Genomic DNA, 20055 nt, shown 5'->3' on the forward strand with positions numbered 1-20055 from the left:
AAGCATATGCATGGAAAAAAAATAATTAAAACCGATCAAGATAACGTAAAAAGTAAAAAAAAATACCGTTATATGAGAGTGCGTGTAATGTATTAATTTAAAATTACTTAAATATGCAGCCAGGCATATTTATCCAGCTCATAAATATGTAAACGTGTCGTAAATGTAAGAGATTTTTTTTTCGAATATTAAATGTTATTTATAGCGAACCTCTATGCTATTCGAAAAAGGGAAGTCTCTCATCAGTAAAAATGTTTAAATGTTTGTCTCCTTTTTTGTGACTATTACCCCACGTATAAGACAACGAAGCCGAAAAAATGTATAGTAGTGTACCTCCATAGTATGCCGATCCTCCTTGGTGAAAAAGGCTGGAAGATTACTTATTAATTTCATAGATAACATTGTCAAATTCGCATCTCATGGAGAGAAACTGGCAGGAAAAAAATAATTTTAGTGGTTCAATTTTTTTTCCAGCAGTTGCCCGTGACGTCGTTCGCGATGAATTTAATGTTTTTTTAATTAAAGCATATGTCACTAAAATAGTGTACCTTGCCAACATTAAAATAAGTTTTCAAATAGGTTCAGTAGTTTCTGAGCTTTTTCAATGAAACCATATAATCAAATATTTCCTCTGTAGATTATAAATGCAAATGCTTGGATGAATGGATGGATGTTTGTTTGAAGGTATCTCTAGAACGCCTTCATGGATCTCGCTAAAATTTGTTATAGATGTCGAACACATTCTGGAAGAACACATAGGCTACTAATTTCTTTTTTTTTAATCCACGCCGACGGAGTCACGGGCGACAGCTAGTTTGAGTAAAAACAAGTCAGTGGAAGCAAGCGTCAATATCGCACGATGTTTGCTACAACTTGCAGGCTAAGCGGCATTAATTTCCCGCCAACTGGATATCCTGACCTCGCTCCTCGAGTGAATCATTCGACCCGATATGTAGCCTCCTTTAACAAACTAAGCTATGGACTTGTACATTATCTTTTGGGACTAACGTCGAGAATCTCAAGTTCAGATGACTTTCCTTATAATAAGAGTATTTACTCTTATATTTATAAGTACGATAGAATGTTTTATGTTTTGAAAACATACGTAAACTGTGGCACATTAAACGTTACAATGAAATATTTTAAATGTTTAATGGTTAAAATTGGAAAATACGTAAGTGGCTTACTTTACTTTGTGACCTTGACTCGATCTTGTCTAAATTTGAATGCATCATTTCAACAAAGAGGTGTTGCATCTAAAACAATATTGGCGTACGCCAGTAGTTCATATGCAGGTAAGTGTTAACAATGATGTAAAAAAAAACACAAACAAATTCATGTTAAACTTTGTGTCAAGTCAATAGCGTTTGTGGTGTCAGTATACGGTCACCGGCGCCAGACATTCGCGGCAGATTTCATCTGCAGCATTCATTTCGGCAACAATACGTGATCGCCGTATAAGGTCTACCTTTATGCCTTTTACTCAAGTTTTCACCTTAAAAAAACTTTATCTTTTACACACAGACTGTTAAAAACACGACTAGCAATGATAATTCTGTCTTTAGTGTGCATTAATTTGTCTTAAGTAATTTTGCTTATAGAACCGAGTTAAAAATTTCATTTTTTATCTGTAAAAAATGCGCTCTATGATTTTTTATTTTTTTTTATTTGTCAAAGGTTTTTTAATTACGGAGAATATACACAAGGTTCAACCTGTATTAACATACAACAGAACATAAGATTTCCATAACCATGAAAATATTCAATCTGAAGCAATAATTAAGTAAAAATTTTTGAAAATAATTTGACTAAAACCAAATGTTAAAGGCTACAAATAATATAAAACATTTTATAAAGTTCAGAAATAATTAAAAAAAAAAGAATAAATACATATTGAATTTATATAGAATTAAACATTATTAAATCACGAATGCTCGGTAAGTACTGGCAGTGGCAAACGGATTTCGAAAGCCGAAAAAATAATTCTGCAAAAGGCGGGACCGGTCATCTCGCGCCTAAAATGGAAGGACAAGACGCGCGTAAAGCTTTAGGCGCAATAGCTTGTGTTTTATACTACAAGTGATTAATTTAAGACAGTATATACACGTTGTTTTATTACGAAATATATATTTCAAAATAAAAATCTCCAAAATTATTGGACTGATTTTAAAAATTCCTTTGCCATAAACTACATTTTCACTGAATACCATAGGATTTATTTTTTTTATTAAAAAAAGGTTTTATTTATAACTTTTTTTTAATAACGCACGGAAAAAGATAGCGGGTCAATACCCAGTGCCTATAACGTTCCTCAAACACTACACTGAAGTTACTAAAGCGTGCTAGGTTAGTGAAGCGGCCCTTAGTGTAAAATTTCTGTACTAATTCTGCACTAGAGTACTGCTTAGTGACTTATAGACTCTGAGATTACAAGATATTTTTTTATTATATTATAAATCTATAAAATGTAATATAAAAATATTTACATGTTATTTAAATTAATATACAGTAATTATTTTTATCCACTATTAACAAAGATATGTGTGAAGTCAACAAACCCGCACGTGGCCAGCGTGCTTGACTATGGCCTAATCATCCTTAACTTAGGGTAGGCTCCGAGCTCCTCAGTAGGGACGTATAGTGAGCTGATGATGACTGATGACTATTAACACATTACTTTACAAAAATACTTTATAATAAGAATAAATAATGTAGATGGAAAATTACAATGTAAATAATAACACCCAAAAAAGTTATGCAAGTCAAGGTATTCAGTCGTACAATATGTTAAGAAATAATAAAGTTTTTAAAATAGAATTATCAATAAAATATTTATTTCAAGTTTACGCAATCACTGCAGTAAACAGTGCAATGATAAAATTCTCGTGAATTTAATTAAAGATAATAATTTTGTACAACATAACAAGTAAATCAGGTATAATAGCGTTAATTAAGTGACAAAATTTCACAATTTACTTTCTGCAAAACAAGTATTATATTCATGAACAAATTTTAGTTATGTAAAAAATTTATTGACGATTTACCACGATCGTAAAATAAGAATGCCGAGTTTGCATTATTCCAGTCCAACAATTATATTTAGCGCTGGATTATAACTGGAGAAAACTTAAACACTGGAACCCACGCAGTGTTAATTTAGATATGCCCATACTCAACAATTTTTTTGGGAAATGTAGAGCGTTTAGACTTCTTTAGAGATTACAAAATAAGGCACAGCTTTTCGTATTTTCCTTCAAAAAGCGGAGATAGGTATTTTTAGACATTATTAATCTGAATCCATTGGCGCGAATGACATACTTTCATTACAAAGTCGAAAAAAATTCTAATTCATGATGTCTAAAAGTGTGCACTTTACAAAAGTACTAATTATAATATTTGTTTATCAAGATTGCAATGCTATTAAATACATATTATTGTATAATGATTGCATTGTTTGCCTAATATTAAAATCTATCTGCAATTTACTTTACGTAAGTGTGATATCCGTTAGTTTTAAAATTACTTTAAATTAATTTGTGAACATAATCTTCAATATTACGGTGTGTTTACGATTACGCAGAAAATAATTCATAACATTAGATTTTAGAAGCCTTCACAATCAGTGGATTTTCTCCTAATGTAGGCAACAGAATGTTTAAATTAAATCTGGTCACACTGTTGTTCGACGTCACATCATTCGTCATTATCATTTGTCATTGTCATTTCGGTTTGTGACTTTGACTTTGACAGCAAGTCAATGGCCGATTGCATGGTTGTCAGTTGGAATTAAATCCACATTAAATATTTACATTCCAATATATTAAATATGAGGTGACGTGGATCTAGTTAAAGTTAAAAGTCTAATCATTCCAGTAGTAGTCATAAATATTTAATTGTATGTTAAAAATGGCGGGTGCCCCGGTGAAATTGGGTTCTATTCTTTCATTTTTTATTCTGTTTTATGCGATGTATTTTCGCCGTAATGACATAGGTGATGAAAGATTATCACCTGTGAAGAATCATCTACTGTTTTTGGAGAGTGAGAACAAAGTTGGTGTTGGGAACAGTCAGCCGAAAGTTGCTTTAGGTTATGGAGCATGTCATGACTTGTTCGTCAATGCTACTTCGCTTCTGGACTATACAGATCTTAAAGGCAACCCTGAACATTTCAACGAGATCACAAATAAAGAGGAGTTTGTTAAAAGCTTCACTTACTTTTTCAAACATGGTGCAGCTGCTGAGTAAGTTTTCAACTCATTTTAACTTTAATTAATTTAATTTAACAAATAATAATAATTAAGTAAAACGCACACACGTGCTACACATTCTTAAAAATATGTATATCTCCTGATACTCTGTTTATTTCTTTATTCATTTACATTAATTGTTTTTATTTCAATTCCAGTCAATGAAGGAAAAGAAATTTAAAGCAATGAATTTACATCAGTCTGATTGTAATACTTAATAACTTAATGGCAAAGAATATTATAAGATTCTCTAAAATGTTGTAATATTTTTTAATTTATATATTTCAGGAGATTCATGTCTAACAGCAAGTTATATGATGAATTAGTGGAACAAGCCCTTAAACTGCCAGACACAAGATGGGCGATTGGTGGAAATGCACCCTTAATGGCCAGAAGATTCTTTCTGGAGGGTTGGAAAGTACTATTTGGAGCAAAAATGAGTAAAAAACTGAAAAAATATATCCCTGAAGAAATCCTTATAGTTGGTGATAATGAAAATGAAGAAGTGAAAGATGATATACATATGATTTTAGAATACAAGGCCGATGAAAAGTTTGGTAAATACAAAGCTCCCCGAGCAAATAGATACATCATGCATAATGATGAAAATAATCCACTTTTAAGTTCCTTAGAGAAGCTCGGTGAACATTTGACCAGCTTCAAACCCAATTTGCTAGTCATTAGCGGTCTACAAATGATGGACAACTTCCCTTTCAAACAAGATGGTAGAGGTAAGACATTTTATATGATTAAAAAAATTGGCTTCAAAGTTTGACTTTTGCACAGCACCAAGAGACAGCAGATCTGAGTATTTGATATAAATTCCAGCTTGATACCTTGATGCATTCCTGAAAGAAAGGGGCAACACACAGATGGACGAGCAGCAAAGTGATCCCATAAGGGTTCTTTTTTTCCTTTCAACATGCAAAACCATAATAGATTAAAATAGTCATATAAACCAATGCTTTGACAGCTTACATCCAAAGCCTGTATCAACTCCATCTTTTTGAGTATTATTCTGGTATTTGACATCTTTTTCTTCATATGAAATTCACATGTCACAATTTTCGTTCCCATACTCCTCCGAAACGGCTTGACCGATTCTTATGAAATTTTGTGAGCATATTGAGTAGGTCTGAGAATCGGCCAACGTCTATTTTTAATCCCGCGCGGACGGAGTCGCGGGCGACAGCTAGTATAACATAAAAAATGCTGTTAAGTTTTATTACATCAGTTATCTTATCAAATAAAAAATATGTTACCTTCCTTATTGTAAAATAATATTTAATTTCAACCATTTACTTAAAGATAAAACGAAAAAATCAGTTTGGTAAATTGTCTCTAAGCATTGTATTTGTCTTTTACAGATTTAAGAGCGGAAAGACTGGATCTAGTCAAAGAACAAATTTTATCACAACCTTTGAACACATTAGCTCATTTTGAAATGGCAAGTTATGTTGATTTAGAATTACTACAACATCTTACAACTAAAGTGTTACCTTTTGTTGACTCCGTTGGTATGAACGAACAAGAATTATCAAACCTCAATAGTGTGTTAGAACATGGCCGTGTTGTTGTCGTCGCTGACTCCAATCCAAGAGTGGCAACAGCATTAGATCAAATGAGAAACACGTACAAACTCATACGTGAGAAGAACAATGCATTCGGTAGCAAGAGAAAGTTGACAAGAATGCATGTACATACTTTAGCTTATCAAGCTATTTTAACTGTACAAAATTCAGAATGGAAGAGAACAGCTGCAGCAGCAGCTAAAGCATCACTGACAGCACATAGATATGTTTGTAATTCACAAAATATAAACCTTGAAAAGACAAAATTATTACTCGATGACAGTTTTTCAACAACTACTAACAATGATAATAATAGTAGAGTTTTCTTTGAGCCTAATAAACCAGTAGCATGTTGGGAGGAGACGATTGTAGGTGACAAGGTTGAGATATGTGTCGCTCCAGTTCTTATATGTACGGAGGCTCAATTAACCGCAGGTGCGGGGGATAATATCTCTGCAGCAGGTTTGGTTTTGCAGGTTGAAATTTGAGTTATTACTTAAATTCATATTTAATTCCATAAAAAAATTATAACCATATGTTAAATTCTTAATATATTGAGGAATAATTATATTTATAATATTTATTACTTTTATGAAAAAAATGTAATCAGAAACTTGCCAGCTAGGAACCTATTTTGTAAAATTAAAAGTTTGATATCCCGAATTTAAGCTATAATTTGTATGTTTTATATATACATTTACAGGTTATGTTTGAAATGGGTTTATTATTCAAGCTTAAATGTTTTTAAATTGTAGATCAAACAGTGACATATTAAGGAACAAAATGTACATGTGGTTATTGGTACTTAATCATAAGTAAATAGGATTTAATTTAAACATGTCTGAATTATGGTAGCTGCCGGATTCAAATTCTATTAAGAATTTTTCAATTTATCAACACCCTGTATGTACTTACCATTTTATTGCGAACAAATATACAAAAAGTTGGTGTTTTTAAACATGTGTAGCAACAGTTGAAACCCAGTTGAGAACATTTTATCAATTAACTCACTTAGATCCGAGAGAGAAGGGTTCAGTAATTTCTACAGCATTTTGTATTATTAAATTGAATCTTCTCAAAAGATATTAACAATATTTCCTTTCAAGATTCTACTAAAATACTATAGCGGACTATACTACGGTCGGTCACAGGAGTGGGGGTGGGCTCAGGTTTTTGTCACATAGTCGTTACTTGTTATTTTTCATAATACATAATTCACTAGTAATTTAAATATGCTATAAAGAGGAGTATGAGCCAAATTATTTATTTTTTCAATTTTTGCCTGTGAAATGATTAAAAATCATAATTATAAATTACTACCCAGGGGAGGGAGGGGTCGAAAAAGCTAAAAAACGTCGGTATGGTAAACGGTCATTTAAATTACAGCCACTTCCTGTACATTTAATCCAAAATTTGGTTTATATATGTGTTTCTGATAACGCAATATTGTATGAAAAAAATGCCTAATATTTATTATTTTTATGAACGAATTTATTTATTAGTAACCAGACTTTCATACTGTTTTTACAACTTACTCTTTATAAAAAGTTTGAAACAAATTTGAACAAAATCAATTTGTAACTGTTATCTTGTTAATTGATATTATTGTAATTATTAAAAAGCCTTTATATATTTACAAATTAAAAAAAAAACTTAATTTATTAAAAATATTTGCTAGTCAGTCACAAGAAACTGTCAAACATGGGTTTACACTACGGAATCGGTATAAAATGTTTTTGTACACGTATTTCAACAGTGGAAACTCGTAGTAACCAGTTTTAATCTTTTGACTAAAAATGAGGCTTACGGATTTGATTTTTACTAATGCAGATTTATGAATTTTGTTTAAAATATTTCGCCTTTTTAAAACATTCCAAAATATATATGGGAAATGAAAAGAAAATTATTATGATGAATATTTTATTTAATTTTACAATATATGAAAGACAAGCAATAAATTAGAAAAAAACTACAAGCGTTTTTCTATTCCTAGTTCCTAAGTCCTTTAACATAGAAAGCTTAAGTAGAGGCTTGTCCAACTACATACATGGTGGCTATTATATAATATTTAAATTGTCAAAAAAAATGAGAAATTTAATTTTATGAATTTCAACATAAAATATAGCATATTTGTCTATGGTTTTGTTTTGAATCCGATATTGTTCAGTTCACACTTTATGTATTATATATTTAAAGTTTTAAATAATTTCAATTCTTTTTTTGTTTGATAGAGATGTATGGAGTAGTACATACATGTTCCAACCCTCCATAGATATATTGGCAGTTTGATGATGGCTTTTAATTATCCACTCAAGTTTAAATACATTTTGTTAAAATTACATGACAATTTTAAGTTAAAACTGTTCTTCTTTTCTAAATAAAATAACAAGCTAAATTTTAGATCATTGAATGAAGGAATAGGATGACTTTATTTCAAACTTTTTTTTGTAGCAATAAACAATTACTCTTGATATAATGAGTATACCTAATCTACTAAGATTATATGCCTTAAAATATTTTATGGCCTAACCAAGAATATAAAAATCCTGGACAATTGTTTGTAATGTAGGCAGAGGAATTAGTTCCATTTTTCTGAGGATTTTTGTATTCCTGGCTAGGCTTTATAGATACATACACTGACAATTTAAAAAACAGGAAAGTTATAAATAGATCCTTTGGTTACCTAACTTATTGACCATAATAAAATTAAAACATTTTTTTTGTTACAACCTAATAAAACTTAATAGTTTGTTAATTCATACTCATAAATATATATAGGTCATAAAATTGGAGATCATAAAAAAACATATTTTTAATTGTCCAGTAAGTGTATATTTGCTCCAGTTGATCTCGGAAATGGCTGGATTTTTGACTGGACTTTGAATGGAAGATATCTGATACATAATAAGTATGTGAGATTAACTTCATGCCAGCGAAGCCATGAACAACTATTTTAATATAAGATTAGCAATTAAAATCTAATAGGCAACAAAGAGAATAAGACAAAAGAATTTCTACCAATAAAATCAGTCAATTTACAACTGATCATTTTCATCTTGATTGGTATTGTTTGTTGGTTTCTTTACAGTGTAGGGCTGATGTCCAACATTTCTAATTTGCAGTCCACCTCGGATGAACCGCCTCACCACCGGTATGTCCAGCCTGGGCCTATTTTGACGATCGCACTCTTCATGCCATCTAATCATAGCTATTTTCACGCGCTGCAATTCTCCCGCAACAGGATGGGTGCGCGGATCAACACCATTTACTTGCAGCTTTATCCATTGAAGGGAATTCAAAGCAAATAAAAGGAATAAATCGAGTTCAATTTTCACTGGAAGAGACAGTGAATTGTATACAGGCTTTAGGGGCAAAAGATGGTCCAAGACATCCTTTATTTCGATCAAATCATTCTTCAGCTGCTCGGAGTCTTCTACTAAATCGATACTGTATGACAAATCGCCGTAATTTATATCAGAATCCATCTTGTTTTTTTTGTTTGTAAGGCGCATTACTTCTCAATCTCTAGGATCTGTACAAAAATAAGTGTTATTTTATAACTTATCAATACAATTTCTAAATGTTTTAATATTTATATAGTTGCACTGTTACCTTTAATATGCGTCGTCACCGGTTTTGCGTTTCAGACGACACCAATTCGACATGAAAATGCAAATACTATTTTGACAATGTATTATTGATTTTATAAAGTGTCGTGCGAAGTGCTGCCATATTTAATAAATTTGCCAACATGGGTAAGTATAGGTATCAAAATATAATTGTAAAATTCATAACTAAAGAATACTGCTTTTCTGTAAAAAAATTAATTAATTAGTTTTTTTTTTAAACAAAAGCATTTACGTGTGAACATGAAAATTATAATTCCTTTGATCTGGTAGAAAACTGTAGAAAACCTTGGCAATACGGTAGAAATCAAATACAGATTATAAATTACAAAGATAAAATGAATGTGCTTTATAATTTAATTTTCAAATATCTTGGCAGCTCTTTATTTCGATCGAGTCGAGACAGGCGTAGAACATAATTTTATGTATAGCGGCAGAGGACACTACATATCGCGATGGTTACATTGGATAAATAAAAGATTCTCAGATTTGTTTTTTACTTTACTCCTTCCTTGTCCCAACAAAAAGAGACTAAATTATTTATTAAATCTCTAGGATAGTATTAATAAGAAATATTAAAGAAAGAAATATATGTAGTAAACATAATTGAAATAAATAAATCTTTAATTTTAATCATTTATTTCACAGAAAACACATCAATAATTTCCAGTTAGTATGTACTTCAATAATATTCTATGTTGTTATATAAACTTGTTCAATACATTTATGATTCATGTAGTCCTAACGCTAGTAACATGAAGAACTTTAAGTGAAGAGACAATATCAATCATCCAAGTACTCAAATGGTTCCGGTGGCTCGGGTTCTTTCTCCTCTTCGGTCTTCGGGCCAAATGCGGCGACTGGCTCGACAAGAACTTGCTCCACATCACCGGAATGGTTTAACATCACAATACCTCCAATTGTAACATCCTTCAAAGGTATGAATCCGGAACCTTCAACAACTGTGATGCCCTTAAGCTGTTGCCTCACAACCCTCGCAGGATTGTTCAATATTTCAAAGTTAGGCTCCGGTTCCTTCTTTTCTTTAGCCTCTTTTTCATCGCCTTCTTTTTCTTCCTTTTTAATTTCCTTTGATGTTCCAGCATCCTTGTCAGATTTACCGTGAACAGTTATGTTAGGGTTGGGTGATTTTGTTGGTTTCTTTTCTTCCTCCTCAACTTCCATTTTCGAAGTAGTTGAGGTTGTGGCACTGCTGCTGCTGGAGCTATCAGTGCCGTGCGCCCTCCTGCGCGCTCTGGCAGCGGCAATACTCAGCACGGCGGTGGTAACCCTCTCCCTCTCTTCACGCTTCTTCTCCTCCAATGGTGCAGGGTAAGCATAAAGTGATGGCTTTGCATTAGATTTGAAATCAAGTTGAGGCATTTTCAAATCAGAGTTAAGTGCAATCAGACAGGTCGGGGTAAAGGCTAGTGAGAGGCAGTGAGCCAGAGGGAACCAATACCAGTACTGAGTAAAAACTAACATACCTACTACAGCCAACATATTCATATGCCCAGTTCTATTCTGAAGGGATACAGTGACATTACGTCCACCTGCATCAATAATACCTTGAGCTAAAATGCCTCCGAATTTAGCCATGACATCTTCATGTTTATTGGAGATAACTTGAGCGTACAGTTGGCGGAAGTAAGTAACTTTCGGGCAAAGTGTTTCAGTTTGTTGAATAAGTATCATTGCAGATGCAATCAAGGCTCCTTGCCTTACAAAGTTAACGGGGTCAAATTTGACCATGGGCTCCAAAAGACCAATAGCTTCACGATTACCAGTACCGGCGCATGCAATGCCCAAGGCCATAGCAGCGCCATAACGTACATGAGGGTTGTATGATTCAGCCAGCAGTGACACAACTGATGGGCATTGTTCAGGAGTTCTAAACAACAAAAATCCGAGAGCGGTCACGGCCGCACGACGTACATCATCATTGACGTCAGAAACTGCAACATGCAGTAGAGTTCTAATAGAATCGTTATTTCCAGTACCACAATAAGCAGTCGCGATAGTATAACATCCAGCTCGTCGCAACAATGGATCTTTATCTCTCAATAGTTGTTGAACAAGAGCATCTGCCTCTTCAAGCCTTCCATACATGGTAAAGGAAATGCCCACAGCTAAACCACGCAAGATCTTTTCATGCTGAGTTTCTTGAGCATACGCAACCATATCTTCTATGGCTGCTGCATTTCTTGAACCCAGCATTACCATGCCCATAGCGATACCTGCAGCTTCTCCGGTGACTGCATCATCTTGATACAAGTTAAATTTAAGCTGTTCATAGACATCTTGCCTGTGGGTACCCATTGCTGCCAGACCGAGGCCAAGACATCCACCATGACGTACCATTTCATTCTGAGCATCTTTTAGTTGTGTTAAAAGATAGTCAATGATATTGGCACCATGGTTAGCGTGAATCAAACCTAAAGCATATAAGCCACCACCTTCCGAGTAGCCTGATGATGGTCCTGCTTCTTTTGGTAAATAAGACTGCATGAGAGCCAATGACTCATTTTCATGACCTCTATGGATGACTCCTAGAGAAGCTGTTACTGTTAGCTTTGCCCAATTGGTTGCTCTGGCGAGCCATTCCAAGTTATCTCTTAAGAATTGATCACTGGTTGTTCCAGCATGCATAAAGGCATTTGCTATGACTGTTGCTGTATGACATATGGAAACTCGAATTGCATCTTTTGTGTTCTTTAAGATTAACATATCTGCATGATTTGACCTAATTAAGAACTGCAATTGCAAACCTATTGATACATCTCCACCTAATATAGAAATTAATTTTTCAACTCTTTTCTGGTGCTCTTTCTCTTCATCATTCAGGCTTTCGATATCTCTCTCTGGTTTTTTAGCCTCCTCAGTTGGTGTCTGGTCTACTTCCATGGAAGATTCTGGGAAGGGTCCACCCTGAGGTTGAGGTTTACCACCAAGAGCACTGGGTATTGGTGCAGTTGTTCTTAAAGCTTGCAACACTCTGCCTAGAAATTGTTGAGTGGCGGAATCATACAAGTCAAAGGCTATTTGATAAGCCATGAGGACAGATTCTTGTGGTCCATGGGTCAATTTGTCAAGGATTTCAGCAACTGATAATGGATCCTCAAGGAAAATTAAACATTGACACATATTTACGTAATCAGGGATGTTCAGACCTCTATATAAACCAACAAGGGAACGAAGGACTGTGCTCCGGAATCCTCTGTTTTGAAGGAGACTCATCGCAACTGTGAAGGCATATTGGAGCATACCTGTAACACAAAAAAAATATAATCGAATAGATCAAACATTAATTTAATGGAAAATAAGCTTTTCACATATCCAATTATGTTTGGACAGAGCTTGTTGACCTTTTCCGTTTGTGAAAATAATAGGACCAACAACCTTATAACTTTTTAAACAGTTTTTCAATGGGAAAGAAACAAAGGAATTCTTTTAATATTGTCATAGAAAATAGTATAATAAAACAATGCTGTTTACATTAATTTGCAAGCGTTGAGATACAGATTTTTAATAGTAATTTTTTATCTATTGTCTACTGTTGTTTAGTACTGTATTTTGATTTTTTAAATAACATTATAATTTTGTTACTATTATGGTTGTTCATAGAATTATACCAATAATTTCATTAAAAAAAAATAGTGAAACACAAAGGAACGAAAAAATATAATAAATTTTACCTGATATATCATCAGATTTCATGATGGACTCTTCAAAGATATCCATGCGACGAGTTTCCAGGGCAAGGCCCAGGGCTTGACGGTACTGTCCATCGTCGAGGCATCGCTGGAACATCCGGTTCACGATGGCTTCCAAGCGAGGATCGATCGTCTCCGCTGAATTATCCACGAACAAAGCCTTGCGTTTCTGAGTATAGAAGTCAATTGCCTTTGCAATTGTGGTATCAACATATTCATTTCTTGCATTTACATCGAACAAGTCACCTGCACCGAGTGCGTACGTCAGTGAATCTTCAAAGGCACCCAAATGATAGTACACCTTACTGGCCACCAACGCTGCAAGCTGATGTTGTGAAAACACTTTGTCTTCATGCAGTATCTCGATTTTCTCTATAGATTCAGAAATTTCAGGCCAAAATTGATCAACGATATTGTCCAATCGTTTCAATGCGAACTCTTTCACTTCATGCATAGGTTCGTCGAGCAGGGATATAATCCCTGCGGCTGATGTGATATTCATTTTAGTTTAATTTCTGTTTAACTTTCTATTAAAATAAACAGCGAACACTTTTTCTTGTTATAAACTAATCCCTACGCTGAGAATGATTTGACAAATTCGTTTCGTTTTGTCCACCATAAGCAATTCACTATGTTCTGTTCTCAATGTCTAAATTGCTTATTTCGAGTCCAAAACTAACCAATGAAAACTTCAGGTTATGGTTGTTCTAGATTATGATTGGTCGTTCATGAGTTTGAGTCTGTATTTCGGAAAAATAAAACAAGATAGCGCAAGGATTTGAGTATAGACAAGTTTTTGAAAAATAAAATTAATATCGTTTAAAATAAAATGTTTAAAATCAATAAGGCGATACACAGTTTGTTGCAAATTTAATTTTGCTTAAAAATTACTTACACACTACTGCATTACATTGTAAACTAGTGCTAGCTGAATCGATTTTTGCACAGCACTGAAAATCATGCAGGCAATACACAAACGTAAACGTCACACGTTATACGTCACAACTCGTTTGACAGCTTACAATTTACATATTGCACCAACTCATACTACGTAGCTACTTTGCAATCTGTTACTACAACTTACAACTTTCTTTACGATATTTATCCAAAATGCTCGACTTATTCAGCATCTTCAGTAAAGGTGGTATAGTGCTGTGGTGTTTCCAGAGTACCAGCGAAATATTCTCGCCATCCGTAAACGCTCTAATACGGAGTGTAATTTTGCAAGTAAGTTATCTGAAGCCCTTTCAATAAAATAATTAAATAAATTCATTTATATCACGCTACAATGATCCCTTTCTTATATGTAATTCATTCGATATATTTGCAGGAAAGATCAGGAAATAATACGTTTAATCATAATTCATTAACATTACAATATAAACTCGATAATGAGTTTGAACTAGTGTTCGTGGTAGCATATCAGCGTATACTCCAGTTGTCCTACGTTGATAAGTTTTTGAACGATGTCCACTTGGAGTTTAGAGACAAATACAAAAATGAACTGCAGACTGGCCGCTATAACTCTGACTATGAGTTCAAAATGTGCTTTGACAAGGTCCTCAAGGAATGTGAGAACTGGGGTGAGTGTTGGCTGGCTACTATTCAAAACTGCATCTACATAAAATTTAAAAAAAAAACAAGATTAGTCTATTCCAGATGAATCTGTCTTTTTCAAATTACATCAAGATTCCTTCAGTTGTTCTAGGATTTCTTGGTAACATCCATCTAAAATCCATTGTTAAAAGAAGTAAAACCTCTTTCCATTATTTACTTTCCCTTATGTAGTCTGTACATTGCATAAGAGCATGTTTCTTTAATTTATACTTTAAAATTGATACTTATTTTACAGCTAAGTCACAAGCTAAAATTCCAAAACAAATGAGAACCTTTGAGGATTCTCAGAAATCTAAGAAGACTGTTGCATCTATGATAGAGAGGAAAGGTGATGAGAAAAATAAGAAATCTGGTGAGTTTTGTTGAAATTATAATTACCTGGAATACATAACATAACTAGCTCTCTGCCATAACTCTTTCCGCACGGAATTAAAAACTAGATAGTAGGCAATTCTCAGACATATTGAATATGCATTTATTTGAAGCAATTTAGAAGAAGTATGATAACTATATAATATGGTGACATGAGAATTTTGTATATAATGTAATGTATATTATGCAATTACATTATGTACTATACATTTTTCATGTACAATGTTACACAAAAATTGTTTCATAAAATCATTTCATAAATTCAATGTTATTCTTAGTTGTTTTTCTACACAAACAATTATTAAATTTACATGTAAGGGAAGTCCTTTGCTCCTTAAATACAGGTCTTCCTAGTTTAGGCAAGGCAACATTGAATTTTGAATTTTTTATGAATAACAATAATGATTCTTGTCCTTAAATACTTTCATTCAGTCAATAAGAAGCCTCAAAATTACTGCTTAGTTAGTTTTAGACAATCTAGACATTTGAAATTTGATGTACCTGGATAAGCAATGGTCCAAAGGGCCACAATATTTTTCTCTCTTATAGGTGTTTTTCTATAAACAAATATTTATTTACATAGATTTTTACTTATCCCGGTTGAACTGTATAAGAAAATTCATTTTTATTTAGTTGTATAATGTTCATATCTGAATAGTTTTTAATTTTAACAAATTCTATTCTTAATAAACATATTAATGCCACAATTTACTGTTAAATTTCCGTTACAATTTGTTTCAGTAAAAATAGTTGAATCAAAGAATCTAAGCAACGGCAAGTTGGAGGAGCCTTTAGAGCAGGAGGATGATGTGATTGCGGCCAACAGAGCCAAGCTGGCGCAGAAGCTCGCCTCCAAGAACAAGAAGGAGCCAAAGTAAGCTATTTAATAACATTATTTTTATTGATTAATAGCTGTAGCCCGCGGGTTCGTCCGACCGGAATTAAAATAACTTAATTAGTAGCCTATGTGTTCATACTATGTTCTACATCTATGCCAAAAAATTGTTTAATTGTTCCGGAGATACCTTCAAATATACATCCATCCATCTAAATATACGCATTTCTAATATTAGTAAGATTTGAATTTCAAATCAATCAATTTGAATCAAATTATTTGATATTTATTTATTGCTTACAAAATTGTAATTTATAATAAAAATAATATAAAATTTTATCTGTTTTAAATTTAAGCATAAATATTGTATCTTATCTTAGTTTAAAACTATTTATCATTATAAGATTTCATTTAATTTGATTACTGCAAGTAAACTAGATTATTCTTAGCTCTTGGCCTTAGTTGAAGGTTGTCAAGTTCCAATACAAAGATTGATTTTATCAACCATAGATAAACTGAATATTTTTGCTACAATATGTAGATAAAAAAATATTTGCTAAACTTTTTTTATTATTAATATACGGCATTCTATATTTATATTGATACATTACTAGCTATCGCCCGCGACTCCGTCTGTACGGGATAAAAAAAAACTTAATAAGTATAGGCTACTTGTATTGTTCTTCCAGACACACATCTTCTCTACATCTGTGGCAAATTTCATAAAGATTTAATAAGTCGTTTTGGAGATACTTTCAAAGTAATATCCACCAATTCATAAACTTTGGCATTTATAATATTAGTAAAATTGCATAATTTTATTTCTCATTTTTTTTAATGAAACAGAGTAATTGACACTATGTTGTGTAGAATTAAGCATTTCTCTGTTTACATAATTTGAATTTTTGATTATACGATTTGTATCTTTCTCCGGACTATGCCACTGGTGGGCTTATTTATGTTTTAAAGTCATCTATTTGTCTTTTGTTATAACTGAAACAAAGTGCTTAACCGTGGGTTTCGTAGTTCAAAATCCCCGTTTAAAATAACATAACATGTCGATATCGCTTTTTATGTTAAAGATGAAAGACAGGAACGACATTTTATATGAAGATTTTGGTATCAGAAACCTGCAGTTAATTTTTTTGGTGGCTGACCTTGAGTAGTGTTCTCCGCACCTTTACCTTACACCTGAAATTATGTTCCTACCCGCTTATATATATGAAAATTACAATACTATACATGTGTTTATTGCTTTTTTTTATTATAGGAAGTCTCCGAAGAGTCCTAAAGCAGTGGATCGCGTGAAGAAGCCACGCGTGTGGGAGCTGGGTGGAGGTAGCCGGGATTTACCCACACTGGAGTATACGACCGACAAGGATGCTGTGCCTAATGATATTATGCCCGATACACAGGTAAATACCGATGAATAAAAAGTTCCAAAATTAAACGTAAAAAATTTGGTATTAAAATCTTTTTGGTAATATAATTGAATGTTGCCCACTGTTGGGTATTATGGCCCACGATGTAAGTATGTCTTACATAATTAAATGTGTGTTTCTTTGTAGTACTAATCTGTTTACTAATTTTTATAATGATGATTCCTTATGTATGATAATTCCTTTCTTCTTCCATATGTAATAGCCGGATAGAAATGTAAATTGTAAATTGTTTATTCCAGCTGGTGGGTCAAATGACGGGTGCCATCAAGGATCTAGAAGTGGAATCAGACTACAGCAGCAGTGATGATGAAGTGGACAACACTCAGCCCACCAGCAAGAAGTCTGGCGGCATGTTCAGCATATTTAAAGGTAAAAAAGAAAAGAATTCTTATATTAACTCAATTTATTTGTTGAAGATGTTCCAAATTAATATCTAAACATTGTAATCAAATAAAAAAAATGAAGATTACAATATTTTGTGAACTAAATACCCTTTATTTAGAATGCTTAGGTTTAACAACATATAACCTCGAAGATTCGGTCTCTTTCTTCAGCCATATGACGCCCACTGCTGGGCAGAGGCTTCCCCCAAAGACGTCACGTCACGATGATCGGCTGTATATATTCTAATAAACATTATTTCTAGGTCTTGTGGGCTCGAAGGCTCTGAGCGAGGAGACAATGCGTCCAGTACTGGACAAGCTGCGTGACCACCTCATTGGTAAGAACGTCGCCGCGGACATCGCCAACAAACTGTGTGACTCCGTCGCTACCAAACTGGAAGGCAAGGTGAGGAAATTCAATTTATTGGCTTACTAGTAGTCGTTCGCGACTTCGACAGCACACAAATAATGTTTGCGTTAACAATATAAAATGTGGTGACCATGTTTGTTTTCAAACTTTGAATGAATTAAATAGAAATTTTGATGTTTTTTATATTATTTTATTATATTCTTAAATATCCGTTCTTGATAATTTGCTATATAATAATTAACAGGCGCTAATATTACTTGTCACATTTGGCGTATACATTTTGCTATGTAATATTTCACAGGCGCTTAATATTTTGTATCTTTGCAGGTGCTCGGTACATTCGAGACGGTGGCTAAGACGGTGCGGGCGACGCTGACGGAGTCCCTCGTGCAGATTCTGTCACCGAAGCGCCGAGTTGACATCCTACGGGACTGCATGCACGCCAAGCAAGAGGGACGGCCCTACGTTATGACATTTTGTGGGGTGAGTGCTTTTATGAAGCAAAAAAATTAAGGATTTATAGAGAAAAATGTTTTTCTATCCAATTACATTTTTTCTGTTTGCTTCACATGGTATGAAATTTTTTTGAGACTAAAAATTTGTAATGTCTAAATATCGTAATAACGCCATCTATCGAACTACTTTTTTTATAACCTTAGGAATTATATATCAGCGCCATCTATCTAATTTATCATAAATCTTTTGTATAGGTGAATGGTGTGGGCAAATCGACCAACTTAGCGAAGATCTGCTTCTGGCTGCTGGAGAATGATCTATCCGTGTTGATAGCCGCGTGTGATACATTCCGCGCAGGCGCAGTGGAGCAGCTGCGCACACATGTGCGACGTCTTGACGCGCTGCATCCGATGCAAGCGCATGGACGTCGTATGGTGCATTTGTATGAGAAGGGATATGGTATGTATTGACTATTTACCTAACTGATAAGTTTCACAATGTCCAAGTAAATTAGATAAATAACAAATAAATTAACTGACAATACTTTTCTTCAAAATATTGTCTTAATAAGTAGCCTATGTGTTCTTCCATACTATGTTCTACATCTATAACAAATTTCTAAAATTTCGCATTTATAATTTTAGTAAGACAAAACAGAAAAAACAAATAAGTTCCAAGAAACTTATTAAGGACTTACTTGGACATTGTGAAATAGACATTAATTCTAAATTTACCTACTTTTACACTCATTTAAAAACTATTTTTGTTTTAAATAATTCCAGGCAAAGATGCGGCCGGTATAGCAATGGAAGCCATCCGTTACGCGGCTGACTCTAAGATAGACGTGGTGCTGGTGGACACGGCGGGCAGGATGCAGGACAACGAGCCTCTCATGCGAGCATTGGCCAAACTGATCACCGTCAACCAGCCAGACCTGGTGCTCTTTGTTGGCGAAGCCCTAGTAGGGAACGAAGCCGTCGATCAGCTGGTCAAGTTCAACCAGGCTCTCGCAGACCACAGTGCTACGAATGATCCTCATGTAATAGACGGGATTGTGCTCACAAAATTCGATACGATTGATGATAAAGTCGGTGCTGCCATATCTATGACTTATATAACCGGTCAGCCGATAGTGTTTGTTGGCACAGGACAGACTTATACTGATCTGAAGGCACTCAATCCTGATGCTGTGGTTCGCGCTTTGATGAAGTAAGGTACACGAAGGGCGTAGCTTGTCATCAGGTGCGGCTGTCAAAGTGACAGCTGTCAGTTTGACAGCCACAGTAGTGATGTGAAAAGATCTATCGATGAATCAGTCGATAGTCGATTTTTGAATAACTATTATATTGTCACAACTTTTTTTTAATTGTTTCGCAAATTATAACAAAAATTATTGGTGAATTTGCTTGAAATTTGTACTTAT

At 33.8% G+C, this 20055-nt stretch overlaps 4 protein-coding genes across 4 annotated transcripts; 2 read left to right on the forward strand and 2 right to left on the reverse strand.

Annotated features, from left to right (window-relative positions):
• Window positions 1–3731: 3731 nt before the first annotated feature.
• Window positions 3732–7714, forward strand: LOC106113793 (ADP-dependent glucokinase). The gene is made up of 3 exons (XM_013306764.1): window positions 3732–4241; window positions 4536–4978; window positions 5615–7714. Exons 1-3 carry the CDS (start codon window positions 3898–3900, stop codon window positions 6304–6306), a joined length of 1479 nt encoding a protein of 492 aa, XP_013162218.1. The 5' UTR covers window positions 3732–3897; the 3' UTR covers window positions 6307–7714.
• A 13-nt stretch (window positions 7715–7727) lies between these two features.
• On the reverse strand, window positions 7728–9543 carry LOC106113794 (Ribosomal RNA processing 47). The gene is made up of 2 exons (XM_013306765.1): window positions 9431–9543; window positions 7728–9350 (listed from the first exon to the last, which is right to left on the reverse strand). The coding sequence occupies exon 2, from the start codon at window positions 9328–9330 to the stop codon at window positions 8854–8856; it is 477 nt and encodes a 158-aa protein (XP_013162219.1). The 5' UTR covers window positions 9331–9350; window positions 9431–9543; the 3' UTR covers window positions 7728–8853.
• A 523-nt stretch (window positions 9544–10066) lies between these two features.
• Rpn2 (Regulatory particle non-ATPase 2) lies at window positions 10067–13780 on the reverse strand. Its single transcript, XM_013306766.1, has 2 exons — window positions 13140–13780; window positions 10067–12710 (listed from the first exon to the last, which is right to left on the reverse strand). The coding sequence occupies exons 1-2, from the start codon at window positions 13657–13659 to the stop codon at window positions 10228–10230; spliced, it is 3003 nt and encodes a 1000-aa protein (XP_013162220.1). The 5' UTR covers window positions 13660–13780; the 3' UTR covers window positions 10067–10227.
• Window positions 13781–14157: 377 nt separating this feature from the next.
• On the forward strand, window positions 14158–20039 carry SrpRalpha (signal recognition particle receptor alpha). Its single transcript, XM_013306897.1, has 10 exons — window positions 14158–14384; window positions 14488–14740; window positions 15010–15126; window positions 15888–16020; window positions 17252–17396; window positions 17663–17792; window positions 18070–18212; window positions 18504–18659; window positions 18887–19091; window positions 19415–20039. Exons 1-10 carry the CDS (start codon window positions 14268–14270, stop codon window positions 19843–19845), a joined length of 1830 nt encoding a protein of 609 aa, XP_013162351.1. The 5' UTR covers window positions 14158–14267; the 3' UTR covers window positions 19846–20039.
• The last annotated feature ends 16 nt before the right edge of the window (window positions 20040–20055 follow it).

This window comes from Papilio xuthus, unplaced genomic scaffold, assembly GCF_000836235.2.
Source record: "Papilio xuthus unplaced genomic scaffold, Pxut_1.1 DF828177.1, whole genome shotgun sequence".
NCBI classification, from domain to species: Eukaryota; Metazoa; Arthropoda; class Insecta; order Lepidoptera; family Papilionidae; genus Papilio; species Papilio xuthus.

What these genes read in the sequence shown, in the direction of transcription:
- LOC106113793 (XM_013306764.1), top strand. Translation starts at nt 3,898, where the DNA reads ATGTTAAAAATGGCGGGTGCCCCGGTGAAATTGGGTTCTATTCTTTCA. An exon ending in AAACATGGTGCAGCTGCTGA is followed by an intron (nt 4,242 to 4,535) that starts GTAAGTTTTCAA and finishes TATATATTTCAG; the next exon opens with GAGATTCATGTCTAACAGCA. An exon ending in TTTCAAACAAGATGGTAGAG is followed by an intron (nt 4,979 to 5,614) that starts GTAAGACATTTT and finishes TGTCTTTTACAG; the next exon opens with ATTTAAGAGCGGAAAGACTG.
- LOC106113794 (XM_013306765.1), bottom strand. Translation starts at nt 9,330, where the DNA reads ATGCGCCTTACAAACAAAAAAAACAAGATGGATTCTGATATAAATTAC.
- Rpn2 (XM_013306766.1), bottom strand. Translation starts at nt 13,659, where the DNA reads ATGAATATCACATCAGCCGCAGGGATTATATCCCTGCTCGACGAACCT. An exon ending in GAAATCTGATGATATATCAG is followed by an intron (nt 12,711 to 13,139) that starts GTAAAATTTATT and finishes TTTGTGTTACAG; the next exon opens with GTATGCTCCAATATGCCTTC.
- SrpRalpha (XM_013306897.1), top strand. Translation starts at nt 14,268, where the DNA reads ATGCTCGACTTATTCAGCATCTTCAGTAAAGGTGGTATAGTGCTGTGG. An exon ending in TGAGAAAAATAAGAAATCTG is followed by an intron (nt 15,127 to 15,887) that starts GTGAGTTTTGTT and finishes AATTTGTTTCAG; the next exon opens with TAAAAATAGTTGAATCAAAG. An exon ending in ACGTTATGACATTTTGTGGG is followed by an intron (nt 18,660 to 18,886) that starts GTGAGTGCTTTT and finishes TCTTTTGTATAG; the next exon opens with GTGAATGGTGTGGGCAAATC.